Source organism: Mustela lutreola, chromosome 17 (assembly GCF_030435805.1).
Source record: "Mustela lutreola isolate mMusLut2 chromosome 17, mMusLut2.pri, whole genome shotgun sequence".
NCBI classification, from domain to species: domain Eukaryota; kingdom Metazoa; phylum Chordata; class Mammalia; order Carnivora; family Mustelidae; genus Mustela; species Mustela lutreola.
In genome coordinates, this window is record NC_081306.1 from 14,359,097 (window position 1) to 14,379,708 (window position 20,612).

Consider the following 20,612-nt stretch of genomic DNA (forward strand, 5'->3'; position numbering starts at 1 on the left):
CATCTGCTCCGTGAGGGAAAGACTTAAGGATAAGGTCACTTTTGATCTCTATCCCCCACACAAAACTATTTTTATTATCCTTTCAGGGTCCTTATACTTTTTTTTAAAAATACATGCCTGTAGGAAAAAAAAGTATGTTGTTTTATAAGATGTGAGTTGTTTTTCTTTTTTTTAACAAAAAGATACACTTTACCTTTCTTTAGTGTGCTTTTCCCCTCACATGTGTCAGTAGTACACATGTCAGTAGTACACATGTGTCAGTAGTACACATGTGTCAGTAGTCATGTCCCCTCACATGTCAAATAGTAGCCCCACTCTACTGTTTTGAACACCTGCAGAGTGTTTCTTGGTGACTGCCCATACAGGTGACCTTGGGCACACAGGCACGGACTCGCGGTGGGATTTGGGGCCGCAGTCTCGGCCTCCGTCTCACTGTGAGCGTGCAACCCCTTGCTCCCCTGAGTGGCTGTCACTTTACATGTCCCACCAGCATCACGTCAGAGCGTCCTTTCTCTGCTGGTCACCTATAGTTGGTATTTCCCGTGTCTCAAATTGGGGGCAGTTTGAGGTAAAGAGGGGTATTGTTTTAATTTGCTTTCTTCTGAAATAGGGTGGTTGAGTGTATTTTCATGTAATTATTAGCCTTTTACTTTTTGTCTGTGGTTTGCGCATTTTTAACTGCTTTCTTTTTCTTATTAATTTTTGTGAGTTCTTTGTACATTATAGGTTCATTCATTTAACCAATATTTATTGATCTCTTAGATGCCTGGCCACTGCGATAGGTGCTGGGGTAGTAGCAATAAATAAGGTTTCTAACTTCACAGAAGTTAAGAGGAAGTTGGACCAAAGAAAATTAAAATAAATCAACAAGATTATGTAGATACTAATAAGTGTTGTTAAAAAATAGAGTAAAGGTAGAGAGAGTGCTTGAGCGGAGAGGAAGCCCCAGTTCCCCCTTATGGACTTTGTCCTCGGAGTATTTGCCTTAAGGGTGGGGTGGTCAGGGAAGGCTTCTTGGAGAAGGTGGGGCTGGAGCTGAGGTCTGAATGGTGAGGAGCCAGCGGTGGAAGTGTCCAGACAGAACAACATACCCCTAGGCTCCACGGTGAGGCAAATGAGAGAGGGCCGGGGTCACAGGAGATGAGGTCAGATCATCGTAGGCAGATACGGTGTTCAGGGCTGTCAGGGTTGTTACTCAGGAGGATATGTGAGGTCTGTTCCCGGAGGAGGGTTCTCCAGCTCCTCCTTTTCTGCCTAGGCTAGGTGAACAAAAGGAGCTTTGCTCTGGGGATTTGTGCATCAAGACTTGACCATTGCATTTTGTGGTTGTTTTAAGGCATAGGCTTTTTCTTTAATAAAGGCAAATTTTCTGTTTCAGATTACCTAGGAACAATACGATTTGGGGTTATCACAAATAAACATCTTGCGAAACTGGTATCCTTAGTACAATCTGGAAGTGTGTATTTACATAGACATTTCAACACATCACTTGTAAGTATTTTGAAATCACATTTATATTAGTGCAGTGGTTCTTAACCTTGTTTAGGTCATGGACTTCTTTGAGAATTGGATAAGATCTATGGGCACTCTCCCTAGGAAAGTGTATGTGATTTTTATATGCAAACTGAGAGTTCCTGCAACCTCACACTAGAGCCTGCGTCCCCGTGTGCAAACCCATGCATCAGAGGGCTCTCAGATGTAACATCCAGCGATTCTTTGTTTTTATTCTTCGACTTTGGTGCAGCCTTGTTTGTTTTCCTCCTCGGATGAAATCGCAGGATGATTCTGTTGGAGAATTGTTACTCTGGGCATAATGTTCTCAGAGGTGAAACTTCCATTAGGCGATGTTCTTCGTTCATCTGTACCATTCATCAGGAGTAATCATGTGGTATGCTCTTCTCCTTAGCTGATGAAACGGATTTTGAGGTTCTTGTTAAGTCACAGTGTGAAGCTGATGGCTTCTCACCCCAGAGAGCCTTGGTTTTCCATTGTCTTTGCTCCCTGATTTCATTTGCTTTCAGTGAAGCAGCCCCAGCTCAGCTCTTTCTGAGCGCTGACCTGTGCCCCGCGGAGCCCTTTGCCTCTGTTATATTGCTGCTGCTTCAATCCTGTCACTGAGTTTATTTTTTTAAGTATATTCTGTCTCTAATGTCACTGACAGTGTGTGTGACTTATAGGTTTAGTGAAGACCAGTATCTGTGTACCCAGCCCACTGAACCTGGGCTCCCCTTGACTCGACGTGCAAGTTTCATGCCTGTGGGAGGACTGTTAGGCCCTCTCCGGGGCACCACTTTGGTTGCCAGTCCCCCTGGCTTCTGCAAATCCCTAGGAGCCCAGATGCTATGCTGTATTTCACGTCATTTGTACTCCAGCAGTCAGATGTATTTTTGTGTTTTCCAAATAGAAATGTGTTATATGATGTCTGAGTTTGTTTTTTCAAACTCCTGTGGTCCCCACTTTGAGAGTCCCTGCTTCGCTGGTTTCTCTGCCACCCGCCCATCCTCCTCGTGCCCCTGAGCTGCTTCTTACTTCCTCTGCTTTCACTGCTGGTCTTTTTCCTCCATCCTCCTCCTGTAGCATGCTGCACAATCAACATACATCATATGGGTTTAGAGGGGAGGGCACTGAGGAAGGAGCATAAAACAGAGAGAAAGCTGGGGCTGTGGGAAAGGCCCTGGCAGACTCACTGGGCTTACTGCTTCAGGTCTGTAGTTCTGAAGGTTGGTGGTTGATTTAGCAGAATTCCTTTTAATAGTTTTTTTTTTTTTAAGATTTTATTTATTTGATACAGAGAGAGAGATCACAGATGGACAGAGAGGCAGGCAGAGAGAGGGGAAGGCAGGCTCCCTGTTGAGCAGAGAGCCCGATGTGGGGCTCAATCCCAGGACCCTGAGATCATGATCTGAGCCCAAGGTAGAGACTTAACCCACTGAGCCACCCAGGTGCCCCAGAATTCCTTTTATCAAATGAAATACTATTGGGATTCCAGTATTTTAACAAATAAAACCGGTGGACATCCTTGTCACGAGGCAATTTAATTCTCAGTTTTGGAGAGTATAAAAGATCTCATTTTGTGGAACCATCCAACGCACTTTTTTGGGGGAGTTTCATTTGAAACCCAGTGAGCCATATTGGAATTTCCAAACATAATTTTATGTTGACCTACTTTAAACATAGCACAAAATCTACGTGTCTCTTTGCTTCCTTCCATACACGTAAGGGTGATCTGTGGCTTTGTACAAATTCTAGGTCATGCGTGGATTCATTCAAGTATTTGTTGAGTTCTGCTGTGTGACAGGTGTTCTTCTAGTCACTGGGGTACAGGTGGCTGGAAGATGCAGATACAAAGCTCTGCCCTAAGGAGTATCTTCTCCCACCATTATGAGCCAAGTTTTGAGGAACCAGTGTAACAATCTAAATTATCCTCAACTTTATAACTTCCATTCCCTTGGGTATTCATTGATCCTTTTACAATAATTCTTTTGTAAGAACCCAGTAAAATGTAATAGTTCCCCTTGGCCAGGGTGGAAGAGGCCACTTTTGCCAGCAGCAGATCTGGAGAGTTCTCCCTTGGTTGAGGCGTCTGCTGAAGGGAGCTGGAGGGCTCTGTGACCTGAGAGTCGCCCCTCTGAGCTGCCCGTGCTCTTTGCAGCCACTTAGGAGGAAACGCTGACTGGAGGAGCCGGGGCAGGTCACGGCCTGGAGTCGTCTTGTGTGCACCTGGGCGGCAGTGGGGTGGTCGGGGCCTCTTGAGCCTGCCCTGCCTTCAGCCCTCCCTGTGTTGTCCTCTGCAGGTCTTTCCCAGGGAGGTGGTCAGCTACACCGCAGAGAACATCCATAAGTGGGCCTTAGAAAATCGAGAGGCGCTCCTCCGATGGCTGCGGCCACACGGCGGCAAGAGCCTCCTGCTGAACAATGAACTGAAGAAGGGGCCTGCGCTTCTTGTGTTTGTACCTTTCAATCCTTTAGCCGAAAGCCACCCTTTAATAGATGAGGTAAGAGTCCTGATGTTAAAAGGTATCTCCTAGGGAGCAGGTAAACCTCATGAACTTGGATGTCTCACTCCACGTTCAGAGTGATTTCTACCAGGATCCAAGAGCCTGCGAGGAGTGGCAGCTGCCTTTCTGTGGCGTTACTCCTTCCTCCCATAAATGGGCAGGAGAAGAGTGTGTGCCGCAGATGGGATCCACTGCCGCCTCGCTGGCCACATTGACTGACAGCTGCTCAGGTCTGGGGGAGTCGGCGCAAACAGGCATGACCATCCTGTGCCTCCCCAGATGTCTCTTGTCCCGCCATGACCCACTGGGGGAGTAGGATAGAGGGGATGGAGAGCAGCACAGGCAGGGTTCAACGTGGCGTTGGAGACGCCGTTGTCGGGTGGGGGGGGCCTGACAGCAAGCCCTGGCCGAGCTCAGCCCTCAGCCGGCAGCCAGGGAACAACAGTGGGGATACTGGGCTCCCTTGTTTCTCTAAGCCTTTCCCGTGGTGAAGATAAGCAGAGCAGTTTCCAGAGCCAGAGCTGTTGGGAGTCTGCCCCTCCCTCCTGCTTTTCCACCCGTGCACTCACTCTCTCCGGTGTGAGTTTGTTTTATATGCGGATCATTTGGAGGCACTTAGAGAGAGTAATAACAATTACCAGAGTGTGCCTGGGATTGCTAAATTGGATTTACTGGGGGGTTTATTTTTTCCTTCCCTCAAGGATCCCTTAATGGGCCCAAACCAATTTCGGACAGCCATTGTAGCACTGGCCCGGCTAACCAGACGCGGCCTCTCCCCGGGCCTCTCTGCCTCAGCCTGGTGGTCTGCCTGGAGGCGACAGGGGCTCGGGGATCTTTTCCAGCCAGGCCCCTGACTTTGATACTCCGGAGCCTCATTGTGAAAGTTGTTATCCCTGCTGCTACCCTGGCTTCAAGGAAGAAAGGAGAGAAATGAAATGGCTTTTGTTTCTTTTCCTCTGATTAGGGAGGACTTGAAGTAATAAGACTTCTTTCCTGAAGAAAATCTTCACTACGCAAATATTTTATGAACTAAGACACTCTCCAAATTTCCTAGGCTTTTACTGCATCTACTCTTAAGCACCTTAAGGCTCTTTATAGGAAAGGTGGGGTTTTCATCCAAGGCACAGCTACAGTTTGGGGTTTTTACTTTGACTTTTAAACTTTCTTTGTGGAGAATTCTGTCTTGTCTAATTTGGGCAAGTCAGGGACCTGGGTGGGGTAGTGTTTTGTGACTGGAGCCCAGTTCCCCTGTTTAGGGGGTTGTTGGATTTGGGCCTCTGGCAGGAGGACACTAGCTTTCCTGCCTTTTTCCCTGGCTTAGCGTCTCTCTTCTCTGCCCTAACCCCTCCATCTCTGGCCAGGCCTTCTTCTTCTTCTTCTTCTTCTTCTTCTTCTTTTGTTAAATCACTTTGTTCCTGTATCTCCTTTCCTCTGAGCTCAGAGTGTCCCTGCAAGATGAGTGGATTCCCCTAACCTCGCTGTGTGGTTGAGATTGTTGAAAACCAGATGGCATCTCAGCAGATTATGAATTACGTAGCCAAGTAAAGTGTTCTGTGCAGTACATTTCCCTCTTCCTTTGAGGTTATTTTAGCAAGTGTTTATGGAGCACTGTGTCAGGGAGCTGTGGGTGAGAAAGATGGAGAAGACGCAGCCTTACTCTCACGGTCTCAGGGGCTTGTTCAGGAGGGCGGCAGTGGCTTGCTTTTAATTAATGCAAGGTGGAGGAAGGTCAGCCCCGGACCCCACTCAGGAGGAATTGGAGGAGAGAGGGCTGTGTCCCAGAAAGCTAAGGGCAGCCAGGGGCGAGATTAGGAGAGGCTGTGGGCGGGGCAGGTATCGGGGACAGACTTTCAGGGTGGCCAGGATGTGGATGGGTTGAGGGAAACATAAGGGAAGGCATAGCCTGAGCAGAGGCACAGCGGTGGGGAGGTTCCTGCAAGTTTGGGGTTAGGAAGTAGTGTGGGTTGCGTAGCCCCCAGAGGGGCTGCCTGGAGAAAACCCAGATTGGAAGCCTGAACAGGAGAGGCGATTGAGTGTGACTTTGAGGACTTCAGGGTTAATCGTGGCTAGCACAGTCACACTGACAGAGGAGAGATGTCAGCTGAGCTGTGTGTTCCCATGATTCACGTTTTCCAGGCAGCACTGCTCCAGGAGTGTGGGAAGTAGTAAAGTCTGGAACTTGGGCGCTGGTGGGGATGGGAAGTGGGGTGTGTGAGCAGAGAGGTAAGGAAACCCTCAGGCTTGGGTTGCCTAAACACCGCACCTGGACATTCCCAGGCTGGGTTCTGAACTCATCAGCTCCTCAACCACAGGAGAGTTTATGCTTTAAGCCTTTTTCCCATGCCCACCTGGAGGCCCACTGCGGCAGGCGGTTGAGGAAGCTGACATGGTGGAGAGAGGTCAGCATCACATGAGGTTAGTAGCACTGGAGCTTGCCAGGCAATGGGTTTTGAGGCAGCCATAGTGGGGAGTGTGGCGGGGACCAACCAGAGGACAGCTGTGTGCAGGCTCCACTGTGAGCCCCAGTCTGAGCCCAGCAGCTGCTGACACACGCACGCCCCTCACCCATGGGAGACCACAGTGTCAGGCCACTGAAGCGTGCGTCTCTGCAGAGCTGCTCCCTGCGGCCAGTGAGGAGTCCGTGTGCCTCTCGCAGCGCTGCTCTGAGGCGCTCACGGTGCGCGAGCCTTGTGGGCAAAGTCATGGTTGTCTTGTTCTGACTTATAAATTTGTCTGATGAAAGAAGATGGAAGAAAGCATTTACAGCACATTTAAAATTATGTGCCAGATTTTCCTTATTAGTTCATGGGAGATGAAATATGACCTCAGGCGATTCACATGTGAAGATGAAACTGGACTCCCCTTTCCACAACTGCCCAGTGTGTGAAAGAGGCATAAAAGTAAAAACCAGTTCAGTTTATAGGAGAAAAATAAGAATTCCTTACATTTTAAGAGCATTACTCTATACAAAATAGTTTCTTCAATTAAAAATATCCTTTATATGGCTTCTTTGCTTATGAGCAATGTTGTGACAAGAGCTGAGAAGACCTTTTAAGGACTCCTGCTGCTGTAAATATACTCCTACTTGGACTTTTTGTAAAAAAAAAATTGCATAAATACTTTAATTTTTTGGGTTTTTGGTGGGGGGCAGGGGGCATGGTAATCCATGGTGTCTTCGGGTGTCAGGCAGTGCCCAGATGGGGCCAGAGGGCCGCTGGGCTCCTGTGAATCATACGGGCTTGACCTTGTGAGTGTGGTGTGCTGTCAGAGCCTTAGCCACAAAGGCCTGAGATGTTTTTGTGGCGGGGGGTGGGGGAGAGGAAAGAAGATGAAACACTGGTTTATCTTCTTAAGTGGTCTTTTTTTATGTCTGAGAACTATTCTGTTCATTTTTCTGTACAAAGGCATATGTTTTGAATTAACAATTTCTATGAATACCATATATAGAATTGGGATTTTTTTTAAATTGGAAAAGTACTCATTAAATGGCTTTGCGCGCATGCACGCGTATACACACACACACACACTTTCATGAAACAAAATCCCGAGTGACTTAACACCTTTTAAATAAGTGGCAAGATTTGATCCAAGTTAGCACGTGATTCTGTTTGAGAGAGTAGATGGAGTAAATGCCTTTGGATTATAATGACTTGCTTGTTTTTCTTATGAACCTGGGGAGGGTAGTAAAAGGTGTTCAGTTTGGAAACAGAATGAAATGTGAATCTCATCAGGCTGATACTGACCTGAGGGGAAAGCTGTTACTCTCCCCAGGACGTGGGGATGTGTATGTTACCCCGAGATGCCATTCATTCCCCAGATCTTGGGCATTTGTTCTGTCCCTGGCTCTGGGGAGAACAGGAGAAATCCAGCAGGGTCCCAACCCATGAAGGTCTCTAAGCTTGTTGGGGGGAGGGCCGTCTCAGCAGACACTTGTGAGACTGTGGGAAGGAAGGGCTTTGGGGCCTTGAAGATACAGAGTAGAGCTCCCAGGTGAGGTAGGGTGCAGAGGCATTAGCTCTCCTGAAGCAGCCACCCTGCTGCTCGGCCTGGGGGTAGTACTGAGGTGTGTCCGATGGAGGAGGTCCTGGCCAGGCCTGCTCTAAAGAGGGTGGGACGACACCGGAAAGGCAGATGCAGGCCAGACTGTGTCAAGTTGTATCATCCGGGTAGTAGGGAGCCATCGAATGTCATTCGGCAGAAGAGTGCTGTGCTTAGGGTGGTAATTTTATTTTATTTTTTAAAGGTTTTATTTATTTATTTGACAGGCGGAGATCACAAGTAGGCAGAGAGGCAGGCAAAGGGTGGGGGAAGCAGGCTCCCTGCTGCCCGATGCGGGGCTCTATCTGAGGTCGCTGGGATCATGACCTGAGCCGAAGGCAGAGGCTCAACCCACTAAGCCACCCAGGTGCCCCTAGGGTGGTAATTTTAAAATCAGTAGTGACAGTGTGGAGGCCAAGCAAGCAGGGGAGAGCATGCTGTGGTATTCTGTGACAACTGAAGGCCTGAACTGAGGCCGTGGGGACTCGAAGGAAGGGGCGGGCTTTGTTGCTGAAGTCCAAGGTGGTGGGCTTGAGGGTTAGCCGTTCCCACTCTGTGATGCTGATTTCTACAGCATCTTCACTCGGGTGAAGGAGTTTGCCGCAATTGTTGATGTGAAAGAAGAGTCTCACTATATCTTGGATCCAAAACAAGCCCTTAGGAAGCTCACCCTAGGTACTGTGGGCAGTTTCCTTCCCCAAACATAACGAGTATTGCTTAACTTAATACCAGTAACTTTTATCGAGGGATCTCAGTACCTTTAGTCTTGGGGGGATGTCAGTTCTGTAGCTCACTTGAAATCTTTAGACTGTATTTGGTGACCATGATGGGGAAAGGCAGGATGGATGAGTGTGGTTTGGAGCAAGTTGAATTTGAAGCCTCCTGTGAGGTGGGTGTTTATTTGGAAACAGGATTGCTTGAAATACTGTGACCTACTCATTAGGTGTTTGGGACGTGTTCAGACTGTTAGTGAAGGTGAAGAAAGAAGACATCATCCCTGTGGGAGAGTTACAAAGCTCTGAAGGCAAATGCACTCACCTGGGAGCTGAGATTTAAAATGTGTCCCTGGCTCCTCAGCCTCGAGGTACGTCACAGGGGGAGCTTGGCTCTTGTCTCGTGGTGGACGGAGACGTCTGCCTCTGAGGCCCCCTCCTGCTCTACACAGTTGGCCCACTGTTAAGAGAGTGACATGTTCTGAAAGATAATCCAAGCCTCTTCCTGAATAGCTCTTGGTGTACTGGTTTCCTCTTGGATGCATGGAGAGGAAGAGCCGGCCGGAGCTTCTTGTGAATCAGACCAGGGGGCTCTCCGGACCCATCGGCCGCGGGTCTCTCCTTCCGCCATGGCTGCGCATCTCATGGCTCTGCCCTGTGTTTCAGATCACCGAAGTGGCCTTGGAGTATAACAACTGTCATGGGGACCAGGTGGTGGAGCGGCTCCTTCAGCACCTGCGGCGAGTGGACGGCCCGGTGTTCAGGCCTCTGGCGCCTGAGCCCCCCGCGCAGCTGCCGGAGCCACCGCTGATCACGGCGTCCCCCTGCTGTAACACCGTGGTGCTGCCCCACTGGCACTCCGTCTCCAGGACCCACAACGTCTGTGAGCTGTGTGTCAATCAGACCACGGGGGGCGTCCGGCCCAGCTCGGTGGGCATGCCGCAGTGCAGCTTTTTCGAGATGGCGGCAGCTCTGGATTCTTTCTACCTCAAGGAGCAGACCTTTTATCATGTGGCGTCGGGCAGCATCGAGTGCAGCAATTTTCTGAGTTCCTACAGCCCCTTCAGCTACTACACTGCATGTTGCAGGACTATAAACAGGGCCATGACGGGCTTCATTGATGCTGGACACAGTGTCTTTGAAACCCCGACCATCGCGCTTTCTTCCCTCGAGAAGAAATGTGAGGCTGACCCCCCAGGCTCCGTTCCTCACATTGAGGAGAACAGGTATCTCTTTCCTGAAGTGGACGTGAGTAGCACAGACTTCACAGGCCTGAGCTGCAGAACGAACAAGACCCTGAACATCTACCTTTTGGATTCAAATTTATTTTGGTTATATGCAGAGAGGCTGGGGGCTCCGAGCGCCACTCGGGTGAAGGAGTTTGCCGCAATTGTTGATGTGAAAGAAGAGTCTCACTATATCTTGGATCCAAAACAAGCCCTTAGGAAGCTCACCCTAGGTACTGTGGGCAGTTTCCTTCCCCAAACATAACGAGTATTGCTTAACTTAATACCAGTAACTTTTATCGAGGGATCTCAGTACCTTTAGTCTTGGGGGGATGTCAGTTCTGTAGCTCACTTGAAATCTTTAGACTGTATTTGGTGACCATTTTAAAAGAAGCTAATTTTGTCTATTAAAGGGAACAGAAACTTCCGAACTCCCCATTTGGGATAAGTTTGTCATGTAACCCCTGGGGGGGATAGGAGCCCAACGTTCCAGATGAGCAGTGCCTGTCCCGTTTCTGAGTTGGAGTGAGCTGCGTGGGGTGGGCCCCTGGCTGCAGGAAGGGCAGTGGGGTGGAGAGCTGTTGTGCTGGGAGCGTCCTGGGGAGCTGATGAACGGGACCCCCAGGGCAGCGCCATTCTAAAAGAGCTTAAACAGGAAGTGGTGAAACGTAGAACCACCTGCCCTCCCTTTGGTCTCAGGTCTGGATGTATAAGTATCAAGGCCGTTAGACCCAGTTTGCTCAGTTGCTGTTTTTACCTCCTTGAGAAATGCTGCTCTGACCTTGGGTTCCTAGATTTTAACAGACAAGTGTCAAGTGCAATAAACAAGTGTCTGTTGCAAACCAGCAGAAACCACTGGGGGTGGGGGGCCCATTCTGGGAAAGCATCGTGAACTTGCCCTTGGCGCTTGGCAGCATCAGTAAACTAACCCACACTGTCCTGTTCCCAGGGCTTAGCTGACATCCTTGATGTCCACACAAGGAAGTGAGAATTCAAAAGCCGTGTTAGTTCAGCCTCAGTGGAAACACAGGGAAAGTCAGTGTTTGCCAAATGGAGACAGGAGGAATTCCGTAGGGAGGGAAACCTTTTATTTCCAAGTTTTAGAAGGTATGAAAGCAAGAGTAAACTCAAAGACCTCTAAATAATAGTCCTTTTAGCTGTCTTCTTTTAAGCCCAGGTGAAGCTTGTTTCTGATATTTGACACTTTTGGAGAGGCTTATGTAAATGTTGATTTACATAATGTCAAATTATATATTATAAACGTGATGCTCTTAAGTGTTCAGAGGAACCCTGTGACCAGTCCCTCTCTGAACTGCATTCTGTATCGATACTACAAATTGCTCCTGATTTGTGTTTTCTCTCTCTCTCTTTTTTTTTTAAAGATTTTATTTATTTATTTGACAGAGATCACAAGTAGGCAGAGAGGCAGGTAAAGAGAGGAGAAAGCAGGCTTCCAGCTAAGCAGACAGCCCGATTTGGGGCTCGATCCCAGGACTCTGGGATCATGACCTGAGCCGAAGGCAGATACTTTAACCCACTGAGCCACCCAGGCGCCCCTTGATTTGTGTTTTCTAAAGTTACATTTTGGTAGACCAAGTTTTCTTTCCGTTCCTTTTTTTTTTTTTTTTAAAGGTTTTTTTATTTGCTTATTAGAGATAGCAAGAGAGAGCACAAGCTGGGGGGTGGGGGTGAGGAGAGGGAGAGCAGGCTCCCCACTGAGCAGGGATCCCGATGCTGGGCTCCATCCCAGGACCCTGAGATCAGGACCCTGAGATCATGACCTGGGCGGAAGGCAGATGCTTAACCTACTGAGCCACCCAGGCACCACTCCTCCCTGAGTTTTGTTAATGTGAAACAAGCCCATTTTTAGAGGGTTTTTCATTGGACTTCATAATTCCATTCAGTAATACACTTAGCATTCAGTGAGCTCATAATGATGTTCAATTTGAATGTGGGGTCTTCTGAAAGAAGGCTTCTTCAGATTTCTTGTGATCTTCTGTATCTACTCTGCAATATACATCTAGTGCAGTTTTGTTTTTTTTTTTGTCCTATAGTTGGTGACATTTGAAGGGTCCTCGTTAAAACATGCCTGTGTGTCGTTGGTTTGCAGAGTTGACTCTTCAGTCAGCTTCTCTGGGCCAGTTTAGGGATTTAGGGTTTGTTCACATGAGGAGAGAATTTTCGGTTTTAAGTTTCAGAAACTTAGCCAAGTAAGTAACTCCAATGCCGACGGTGACCTGTCTTTAGTATGTGTGTGCCACCCTTCACTTCCTCCTCCCTGTGTGGAACACATCAGTGTTGATCAGGACCTCAAGATGGAGAGAGTTAGAAAAAGGAGAAAGAAGGGAGAATGCAGCTGATCAGTCCTGCTTCAGACAGACAACCAAGCATTCTGAGGACAGTGGAGTTTATGGGGAGGGGAAAGCTGTCAGGTCAAGTTAGGTGTTTGGATTGTGTGTGGGTTTTATTTGTAGGTTTTCCCACTAAATAGAATTGAGTTATTTTCCCTAAACGTTCAAGAAGGAAGCCTGAAGAACTCGAATAAACAAAGACCACAGCTCCATAACTCCCTGTCCTTGAATTAATGAGCATGAGAGACACCTGTCCACTAGCGGCAGCTTGCGTAGCAGCTGTCTTTGTAGTGATGTTCAGAGGTCTTGGGATTGTAGGTTGAAATCTCTTAAAGATTGTAGCATGATGATCTTTGCAGTCTCGGGTGTCTTATCTGTGGACTGATCCCATGAGCAAAAAAAAAAAAAGAGAATTCCTAGTCTGTAAATACCAGAGCATCTGACACTGCATAGCGTTTTGTTACCTAAGTAATCACTGTCTGGGGAGTCCTCTCAGAGCTACACCCTGTGCCACGTCGGGCAGCTGTGATCAGGGTTTTACCTGCAGATGAAGTGTTAAAAATGTAAGCCTGCGAAGCCAGCCCGGTTTTTTAAATGTAGCCTTTAAAGTAGGCCAGCTACTCTCCCCATACTTGGCGAAGAGCTGATCTCATTTTCTCTTTATTTTTAGAGTCTTTTATTCAAAACTTCAGCGTTCTCTACAGTCCCTTGAAAAGGCATCTCATTGGAAGTGACTCTGCCCAGTTCCCTTCTCAGCATCTAATCACTGAAGTGACAACTGATACCTTTTGGGAAGTGGTCCTTCAAAAACAGGTATGGAATCAGGGGAGAGGCAGAAAGCACACCATGGCTCCCTATTGAAATAATCCCCAGAGCCGCCCGGGGTTGTGGGGCGAGCCTTCAGGTTTGATATGCAGGTTAATCACATGGCAGTCTTCTCGCACAACACGCATGAGTTACATGCTGGTTTTCTAACTGCAAAAAGTCCTTAAAGAAAGCACATAATTGGAAAGATCTAAAAATGAAATTTTTCATAATTGGTGCATAAGCAGCATTTCTTGAATGCCTGCTGGGTACTGAGCACAGTGAGGATGTGAGCCCATTTCCTAGGGCAAGTAACAGCCATCTTTCCCTCCCCCAGGACGTTTTGCTGCTTTATTACGCTCCGTGGTGCGGCTTCTGTCCATCCCTCAATCATGTCTTTATCCAGCTCGCTCGCCTCCTGCCGACGGATACATTCACTGTGGCGAGGTAAGGGAGCCTGCGGCGCTTCAGGCCTGTGCCCGTCTTCCCTCCTTGCAGCCTAGCCATATGGTTTGCAAGGGTCTGCCCACTGTTCGCTAACCTTGGGTAAGACTTGCTGCGATTGAATTGTCAGTTTGAAGCCGTGAGCAAAACCTCACTAAGACCGAAGCTTTCCTGATGCGTTCTGAGTGTTCTTTCCGTGGTGTCGAGTGTGTTTAGCCCTGATTGAATTCAGGGAGGCTGAGTGTGGGAGCAGCGCTGACCTGGTTGCTAGGACAACCCCCGCATTGGTCGACTCTCCAGAACAGCATGGGAAGGGTGCCCCCCGACTTCCTGCGGCCTTGGCACAGGGGAAGGGGGACCAGTGCCCGATGTGCTGCCAACCGGCCCTGGGACCCGGAGCAAATATCTCCACCAGGTCTGGTTTCCCTCCTCACTCTTGAAATTAGGAGGAAGGATTGGTTGATTTTTTTATTTGGGGGGTAACTGGATGTGGCCTCTGTACTAAGCAAAACAATTTTTAAATCCTTGTTTTGTAAAAAACAAGCGTCAAAGGAAGAATTTTTGGAAAAGGTACTAAACTGTTTGGGGTGGGGCTTGATTAGACTTCAGCCTTCCAGACAGAATTAAACATAAAAGATTAAATCATAGGACAGAATATCAGAACAAAGAGTACTGGGTTTGCTCGTTGCTTTGAGAGATGGAAACTTTGCAATGTGAAGCAGTTACAAAAAATAATTAAAGACGAACAGATTCCATTAGGAAAGGGCTCAATGAGCGAAATGAAGAAAGTAGGCTTGAAAAAAGAACAGTAGCTATATTTTACAGCATCTGTGTTTCACCCACTGGATCTGCTGTAACTGGTGGTTAGAGCCAGATTTGAGGAGCTACTGTGTGCCGTGAGATTTCTCTGTATACATGTTAACCTGACCTGCTTGCTGGAGCACTCAGTGAAGCAGGTCTTAGGATCTCTTTTTACTGAGGAGGCAACTGAGTCACAGAGAGGGTAGGTAATTTGCCCAGAGTCACACAGCCTGTAAGTGAGGGAACAGGACTCAGAATCAGGTGCTCATACTCCAGACCCTGAGAAGGAACAAAGGTTTAAGGAAGTGCCAAGAGGAGAATGCACAGGGGAATGTTCTTTAGCCTTGAAAAGAGGAACATTCTGACACCTGCTATAGTGTGGATGAACCTTGAGGACTCGGTCCTAAATGAAGTTCAGAGATACAAAAGGGCATGGGCGCTGGGATGGGTTGGGGGGCTTAGTCGGTTCAGCATCTGCCTCTAGCTCAGGTCATGATCTCAGGGTCCTGGAATCAAGCAAGGTTCAGTGCTCCCTGCTCAGTGGGGAGTCTGCTTTGCCCCTGCCCCTGCCTGCCCTGCTTGTGTTCACACAATTTCTCTCTCTCAAATAAAATCTTCAAAAAATAAAATCTTCCAAAAAAAAAAAAAAAGAAGAAGAAAGAAAGAAAGAAAAAGAAAGACACCTGCTGTGTGATTGCCAGATTGTGGGGCCCCCAGAGGAGTCAGAGTCACAGAGAGAGAAAGTAGATGGTCGGTGTGGTGGCGAGTGGGGGGCTGTTGAATGGATGGAGAGTCTCTGCTTTGCAGGATGAAGAAATGGTTGCAGAGCTGGGTGATGGGGATGGCTGCGCCCCATTATGAGTGCACTTCCCACTGCTCAGCTCTGGGCTCAGAAGTGGTCAGGCTGGGACATTTTGTGTGTATTTTACCACAGTGAAAAACCATCTGGGGGGCAGGGGGAGTCACAGCTGGGAGGGACTCCTGGGGGAAGAAAAGACTTGGGTAGGTTTCTCCTGGAGGAGGAGAGTATAAATAAACTTAAGTGTGGAGATGACAGTCTAATAAATGTAAATTAGAACAATAACAAAGTATCATTTACACTTACTAACAGTTGCTTTTAAGTGACAGCATCTTGTGTTGATAAAGTGAGGTCGGCAATGTCAGACCTAGGTCTTGAATTGGGCGTAACCTTTTTGGAAAGCATGTTAGCAACATTTGTAGGAAAGTACAGAAATGGTTACACAGTTTTGCCCCAGTTAATTTCACTTTGGGGAATTAAGAAACTAGGACTTGGAGAGGAGCTGAGCCAGTCATTGTAGCAGGAGAGCAACAGTTAAGTACATTGGGGCTTCGAGTGTGATGGAATGTTGACCCATTTATTAGAACAATGCTTTTCACATCATTAATTGAAAGGAGTCGCATATGAAACGTCTGAGCCCTGCTCTTCACAGTCGTGGAGTTTTGCACACCAAGCCCAAATGCGAATCCCAGAAAGAAGGTCCTGACTAGCCCAGTGGAATTCTGAGTGGATGTTAATGATAATGTTTCTCTTTCAATCTTACTTGCTTTTTTGAAGTAACACTCAGGAGAAGAAAAGTATTTGATGATAACGAAAGCATTCAGTGTCACTTGTTTAAAAAATAGAACTCTGACATTTTACGTGGGCTGTCCCAGGCAGAGGCAGGAGTGCTGTTTTGTTCAGTTGTTTAAAACCATTATAATTTGGCCATCCTTCTGGACAGATGTGTGGCACTGATTCATTCCCACTCCCCCATTATACTTTCTGGAAACTTCTGTCAAGTTAATGATTCAAAAATTTGCCATCTTTTTTATGCATTGTTTGTGATGATGGACATCGGAGCCACCTGGCCAAGTGGCCCTCCACGGTCTGCTCCCTCCTTCTAGGGTGTTTTCTTGTTTTGTTTGTTTGTTTGTTTGTTTCTGCACCGCCTGAGCTGTCCCTGTGGGCTGGGGTGGGGGCTGCTGCTCTTAGCCAAGTGTGGGCTACAGGAGGGACCGCTGCCTCCTTCAATATTAATAAAGCACAGGGTGGGTAATTGAGCAAAGGTATCATTTTCTGTGTTAGAAAATTAATCTAAAATCTTCTAAAAAAAATAAAGGTTTTGTGGCCCCATCCAGACTTACAAAATATAAAATAGTGTGTAGTCTTTATTTTCCAGCTTTCTTATGTCTTCAGAGGCTGTATTTTGCGCAGTGATTTCCTTTTTCCAGAGCTGATTCAGGGATTAAAGTACTTGACCAGGCCCTGTCAGGTGGGTGGACTGCTCCTGAGGTGCCAGTGAGGCGTTTTGTTTTGTACTGTTTTTTGGGGAAGCTCATTTTTACTATCAGGACATGTCACTTCCACTCCACAAGTACAGTGGAAAGTGGCATGTTCTGGAAGCATTGGTTCTTCTTGCCTGAGTTGCAACCAGCTTGTGTTGGTCGTGCACCACTACGAGGAGCTGGTCAGTGTGGCCACAGAAAGTGTTCCAGGCTCTTCTATTATTGGGGAAGGTTTTTTCAGGTTGGAGTGTCTTGGGCTGATCCTTTACTTGTTTTCATCTTTCCCTTTGCCAGGATTGATGTGTCTCAGAACGACCTTCCTTGGGAATTTATGGTTGACCGTCTTCCCACTGTCTTATTTTTCCCCTGCAACAGGTAAAGCTGATTTTTTCTATATTTGGGCAGATGGGATTCTTTTGCTGAAAATGAAATGTGTTTAAGGTACTTCACAGAAGTGAAATGCAAATCATTACCTATTACTAAACTGTTTTGAATAAAAAATATTGTTCAAAAAATGTGCCCTTGGGGACCAAGAATAAAAGGGCTTTGGCGTCACAAGCTCAGATGCGGTTTTGGTAAGAACTTTGCCCCTGGAGGAGTGTGTGTGTTCTCGCGCATATGAATGTGGCCGTCAGAACTTGTTTGCCTTCTTGACCGTAAGAACCCACAGTGGGTGCAAAGCAAAGGCCCACATTCACAGTGGGGGGCAGGACACGCGCTCATTGTTGAGCCCCCGGATGTCAGGCCCTGCCTGCCCCAGGCTTTCATATGTGTCATTTTCCGCTGGGTCCTGCTGATGCCGACGGACCTTGTCCGTCGTGCAGGTTGGAAATGGAGACTCTCCTCCCCACCGTACCCCATTCCCGGGATTCAAGGAGACTTCTCCCCAAGTGTGCAGACTTCCGTGAATATCTGCCCTGGAGCTGTCACTTTGATGTCTTCACATTTGTCTAAGCAGACTCCAACTTGCGCTGATGACAGCAGCTACCTTGAAAGCCCAGCAGACAGGGATGGGACATAAGCAAAGGGGACGGCTTGGCTTGGCGATTAGTAAATGTTGGATGGGGTATTTCGCTAACGGGGAAATTAACTCTTGGCCTTTGAAAGCCTGATAAACCAGAGGTACTTTCCCTGTTTAAAAAGATTCCCTTTTGTTGATAAAAGAATGGGTCTTCGGGGACCAGTCACACGGCTTTGACGGTATCTTTCCAGGGGGAAGCATTTGCAGGATTATTTCAGTGAGGTTCCTGAGTCCCGCATGTGATGTCTCCTGTTCTCATCTCCTGCGCTCGCTTCTTCCGTTCATTGTAGCCACTGCCATGCTTTCTGTGTCTCCAGGCGAGTGCTTCCTTCCTAGAGATTGAATCATTTCCTTGTTTTTTCCTCTTAATGTCAAGGAATTTTTGCTGGAATACTTCCTGGGGTGGTAGGGTCCTGTCACATCACACACTAAAAACGGAGTGTGACTCATCCTGTTCTGTTAACTGTTGTGATGAACCTCTTTCCTTCTAAGAAGCGTTTAAAGTGCCACCCGTTCAAGGGATCCCGGGCGGTAATCCTAACAGTTTCATCTGTGCGGGGTGGAGGTCAGGCACGAAGTTCAGTGAAGCATGGTTTTGGAATTTCAGACATAGTTTGGGAAGGTGGTAAAGTCATAACACCCAGCATGAGCCTTTGCATGGAGACATTCTCAGCAGCTAGAACTCTGGAGTGCACATTGAAAGAGACACAGAGAATCGTGCGTTTGGGAGACTGAGTTGGGCTGTGTGGGGGACGAAGCTTTTGTCGGAAAGCCGGCGGAGGCGGTCACTGTGGGATGAGCGTGGGTGCTCCCTGCAGCTCTGCACCCCTGAAAAGTCTAGAAGGTACATAACGGATGTGAAGAGAGTGTCCCGCTCTTTGTGAACATGCAGAGCTTGGGAAACGAAAGCCTTCCTGCTCAGGAATGGAATTTTTCTTAATTCCTAAAAATAAAGAGTAGTCAGAAATGAAGTAAGCTCCTTGTCAGCTGGTCCAAGTTGAGTGTTGGCATGCTCAGAGGGCGTAAATGGGCCAAGGGCAGGCTTTGACCGCTCGCAAGAGAAGAAATGGAAAAGGCCTTTTTCACGATGTGTGTGCTTAGGTTATTTTTAGCGAAGAGACTATATGGGTTCCGATGAAATAGAAGTTTGCTCATGCCGCTAGGTTAGAATGTGTGCAGTAAGTAGGGGACGTGTCAAGATGCTGCCAGTTACTTAGGAGGAGAGTTACCGGTGATGGGAGGGATGCTGCTGGTTTGCTTCGCAGCTGGTCTCTGGTGAGCAGGTATTTTATAGTCGTGAACAAGAGAAACCACATGCAAAGGCTTGTCCTCCCCGTGGTGTGCCCCTGGCAGGCCCGGCTCTCCTGTGCAGGAGCATCTCAGAGCCGGTCTTCTCGCTGCGCTCGACATCACGTTGTGGAAGTTGGGTGCTCTGGCCAGGCCTGGCTGAGGACATCCCGAGGGTGCGGTGGCTTCCTGTTGTGTGGGCCTGGGAGGGGAGCAGCCCACCCGCCCCACTCTCCTACCCCCTTCTTTAGAGTAGAGGCCTTACACCCTGTTCTTCATGTTCATATGTAGCGGTTTAGGTGCTAGAGGCGGGAACGCAGTCCGTGAATTTAGAGAGGACTCACACCGCAGGGCCTTTTACAGCTCCACTTCCAACATGATTCCTTTCTGGAAAGCTTGTTCACACCTCGTGTTCTCGCTACTTCTAGAAAGTCGGAAAGCTGGTCAGCACACCCTGTAGGTAGCTTCACGGAGATGGCTCTGGGACAGGACTCCAGAGTAGCATGCTGACAGGGGTTCTCGGCCCTGGAAACGTCTGCACACATTCCAAGGCACCTGAGCAGCTCTCTTCCGGGGAATTAAGTTCCTCCCTCCTATGAGACCAGGTTTGCGCTGCACGGCTCAGCGGCAGAGCCGGCCTCCGCTCGTCCTTCCCTGCCCGCGCCTCATATGGGCCAGGTTTTCAGTTGTCTGTTGAAAGGCTGGGAGGCCCCAACCCGAAGCAAGCTTCTCCAGATGAAAAAACCGGTTTTAAAGGAGGGCGTGGCTATATACTTACTCCAGATGTTTGGCCGTTCCACGTATCCGAAAGTCTCCATAAGTGTATAAAATGGTGCATGTGTGATTTTAATTTCCCTGTGATTTTTATTTCCTTGAGAAAGAGATGCCCATCAATAGAACACCTTTTGTCTTTTCTTAGATATTTGACCACTGGCTTTGTGTGTGGAGACGGTGTGTAAGCTTTTAATGAGTGGTTTCTTGGTTGGGTTTTTTTTTTTTTCTAAGATTTTATTTATTTGCTAGAGAGAGACACAGTGAGAGAGGGAACACAAGCAGGGAGAGTGGCAGAGGGAGAAGCAGGCTTCCTGCTGAGCAGGGAGCCTGATGTGGGGCTCGATCCCAGGACCCAGGGATCATGACCTGAGCTGAAGTTAGATGCTTAACAACCGAGCCACCCAGGCGCCCCTCTGGGTTGGTTTTTTAAGGCATCAGGTGATTGTTTCTCGGCTACCACTCCCCGTTCAGATTAATCGGCATCACCCATACAGCCGTCCCGTGGGAGCGACACTGCTCTCACCACCCCTTCTACAGGCGAGGCAGTGCGAGGGCACAGAGGGGCCACCTGTGTGGATGCTCAGGACCGTGAGTAGCAGCCTCGGGAGTCTGCCCAACGGGTGGCTCTGGGGCCCGTATGTGGTAGAAATGTTGGTCATCAGACAGGTAAATGACAACTTCTAGAGAGGAATTTCCTATATCAGGACTTGTGACAGAGCTTTGGGGGAGCCCCGTTCATACGTCGCTTTCCTTCCTTATTCTGTGTTCTCAGGGTGGGGCAGCCTTAATTTCTCGGAGTCCCTTGGTTGGTCTTTTTGTCAGGGGTCAGGCTTTAGTGATACCTCCTCCACTGTGGTAATAAAAATGAC

At 48.1% G+C, this 20,612-nt stretch overlaps 1 protein-coding gene across 3 annotated transcripts in view; it reads left to right on the top strand.

Annotated features, from left to right (window-relative positions):
* Positions 1–20,612, top strand: part of TXNDC11 (thioredoxin domain containing 11) — a 60,838-nt gene that overhangs the window by 38,929 nt on the left and 1,297 nt on the right. For 2 of the 3 annotated variants that reach the window (XM_059155480.1, XM_059155481.1), the window contains 6 exons: positions 1,379–1,491; positions 3,795–3,995; positions 9,416–10,208; positions 12,997–13,139; positions 13,468–13,577; positions 16,956–17,036. In XM_059155480.1, the coding sequence (XP_059011463.1) occupies positions 1,379–1,491; positions 3,795–3,995; positions 9,416–10,208; positions 12,997–13,139; positions 13,468–13,577; positions 16,956–17,036 (1,441 nt within the window). Of the gene's footprint in view, positions 1–1,378; positions 1,492–3,794; positions 3,996–7,454; positions 9,121–9,415; positions 10,209–12,996; positions 13,140–13,467; positions 13,578–16,955; positions 17,037–20,612 lie in introns of those variants that run through there. The other variant, XM_059155482.1, reaches the window with a different exon arrangement.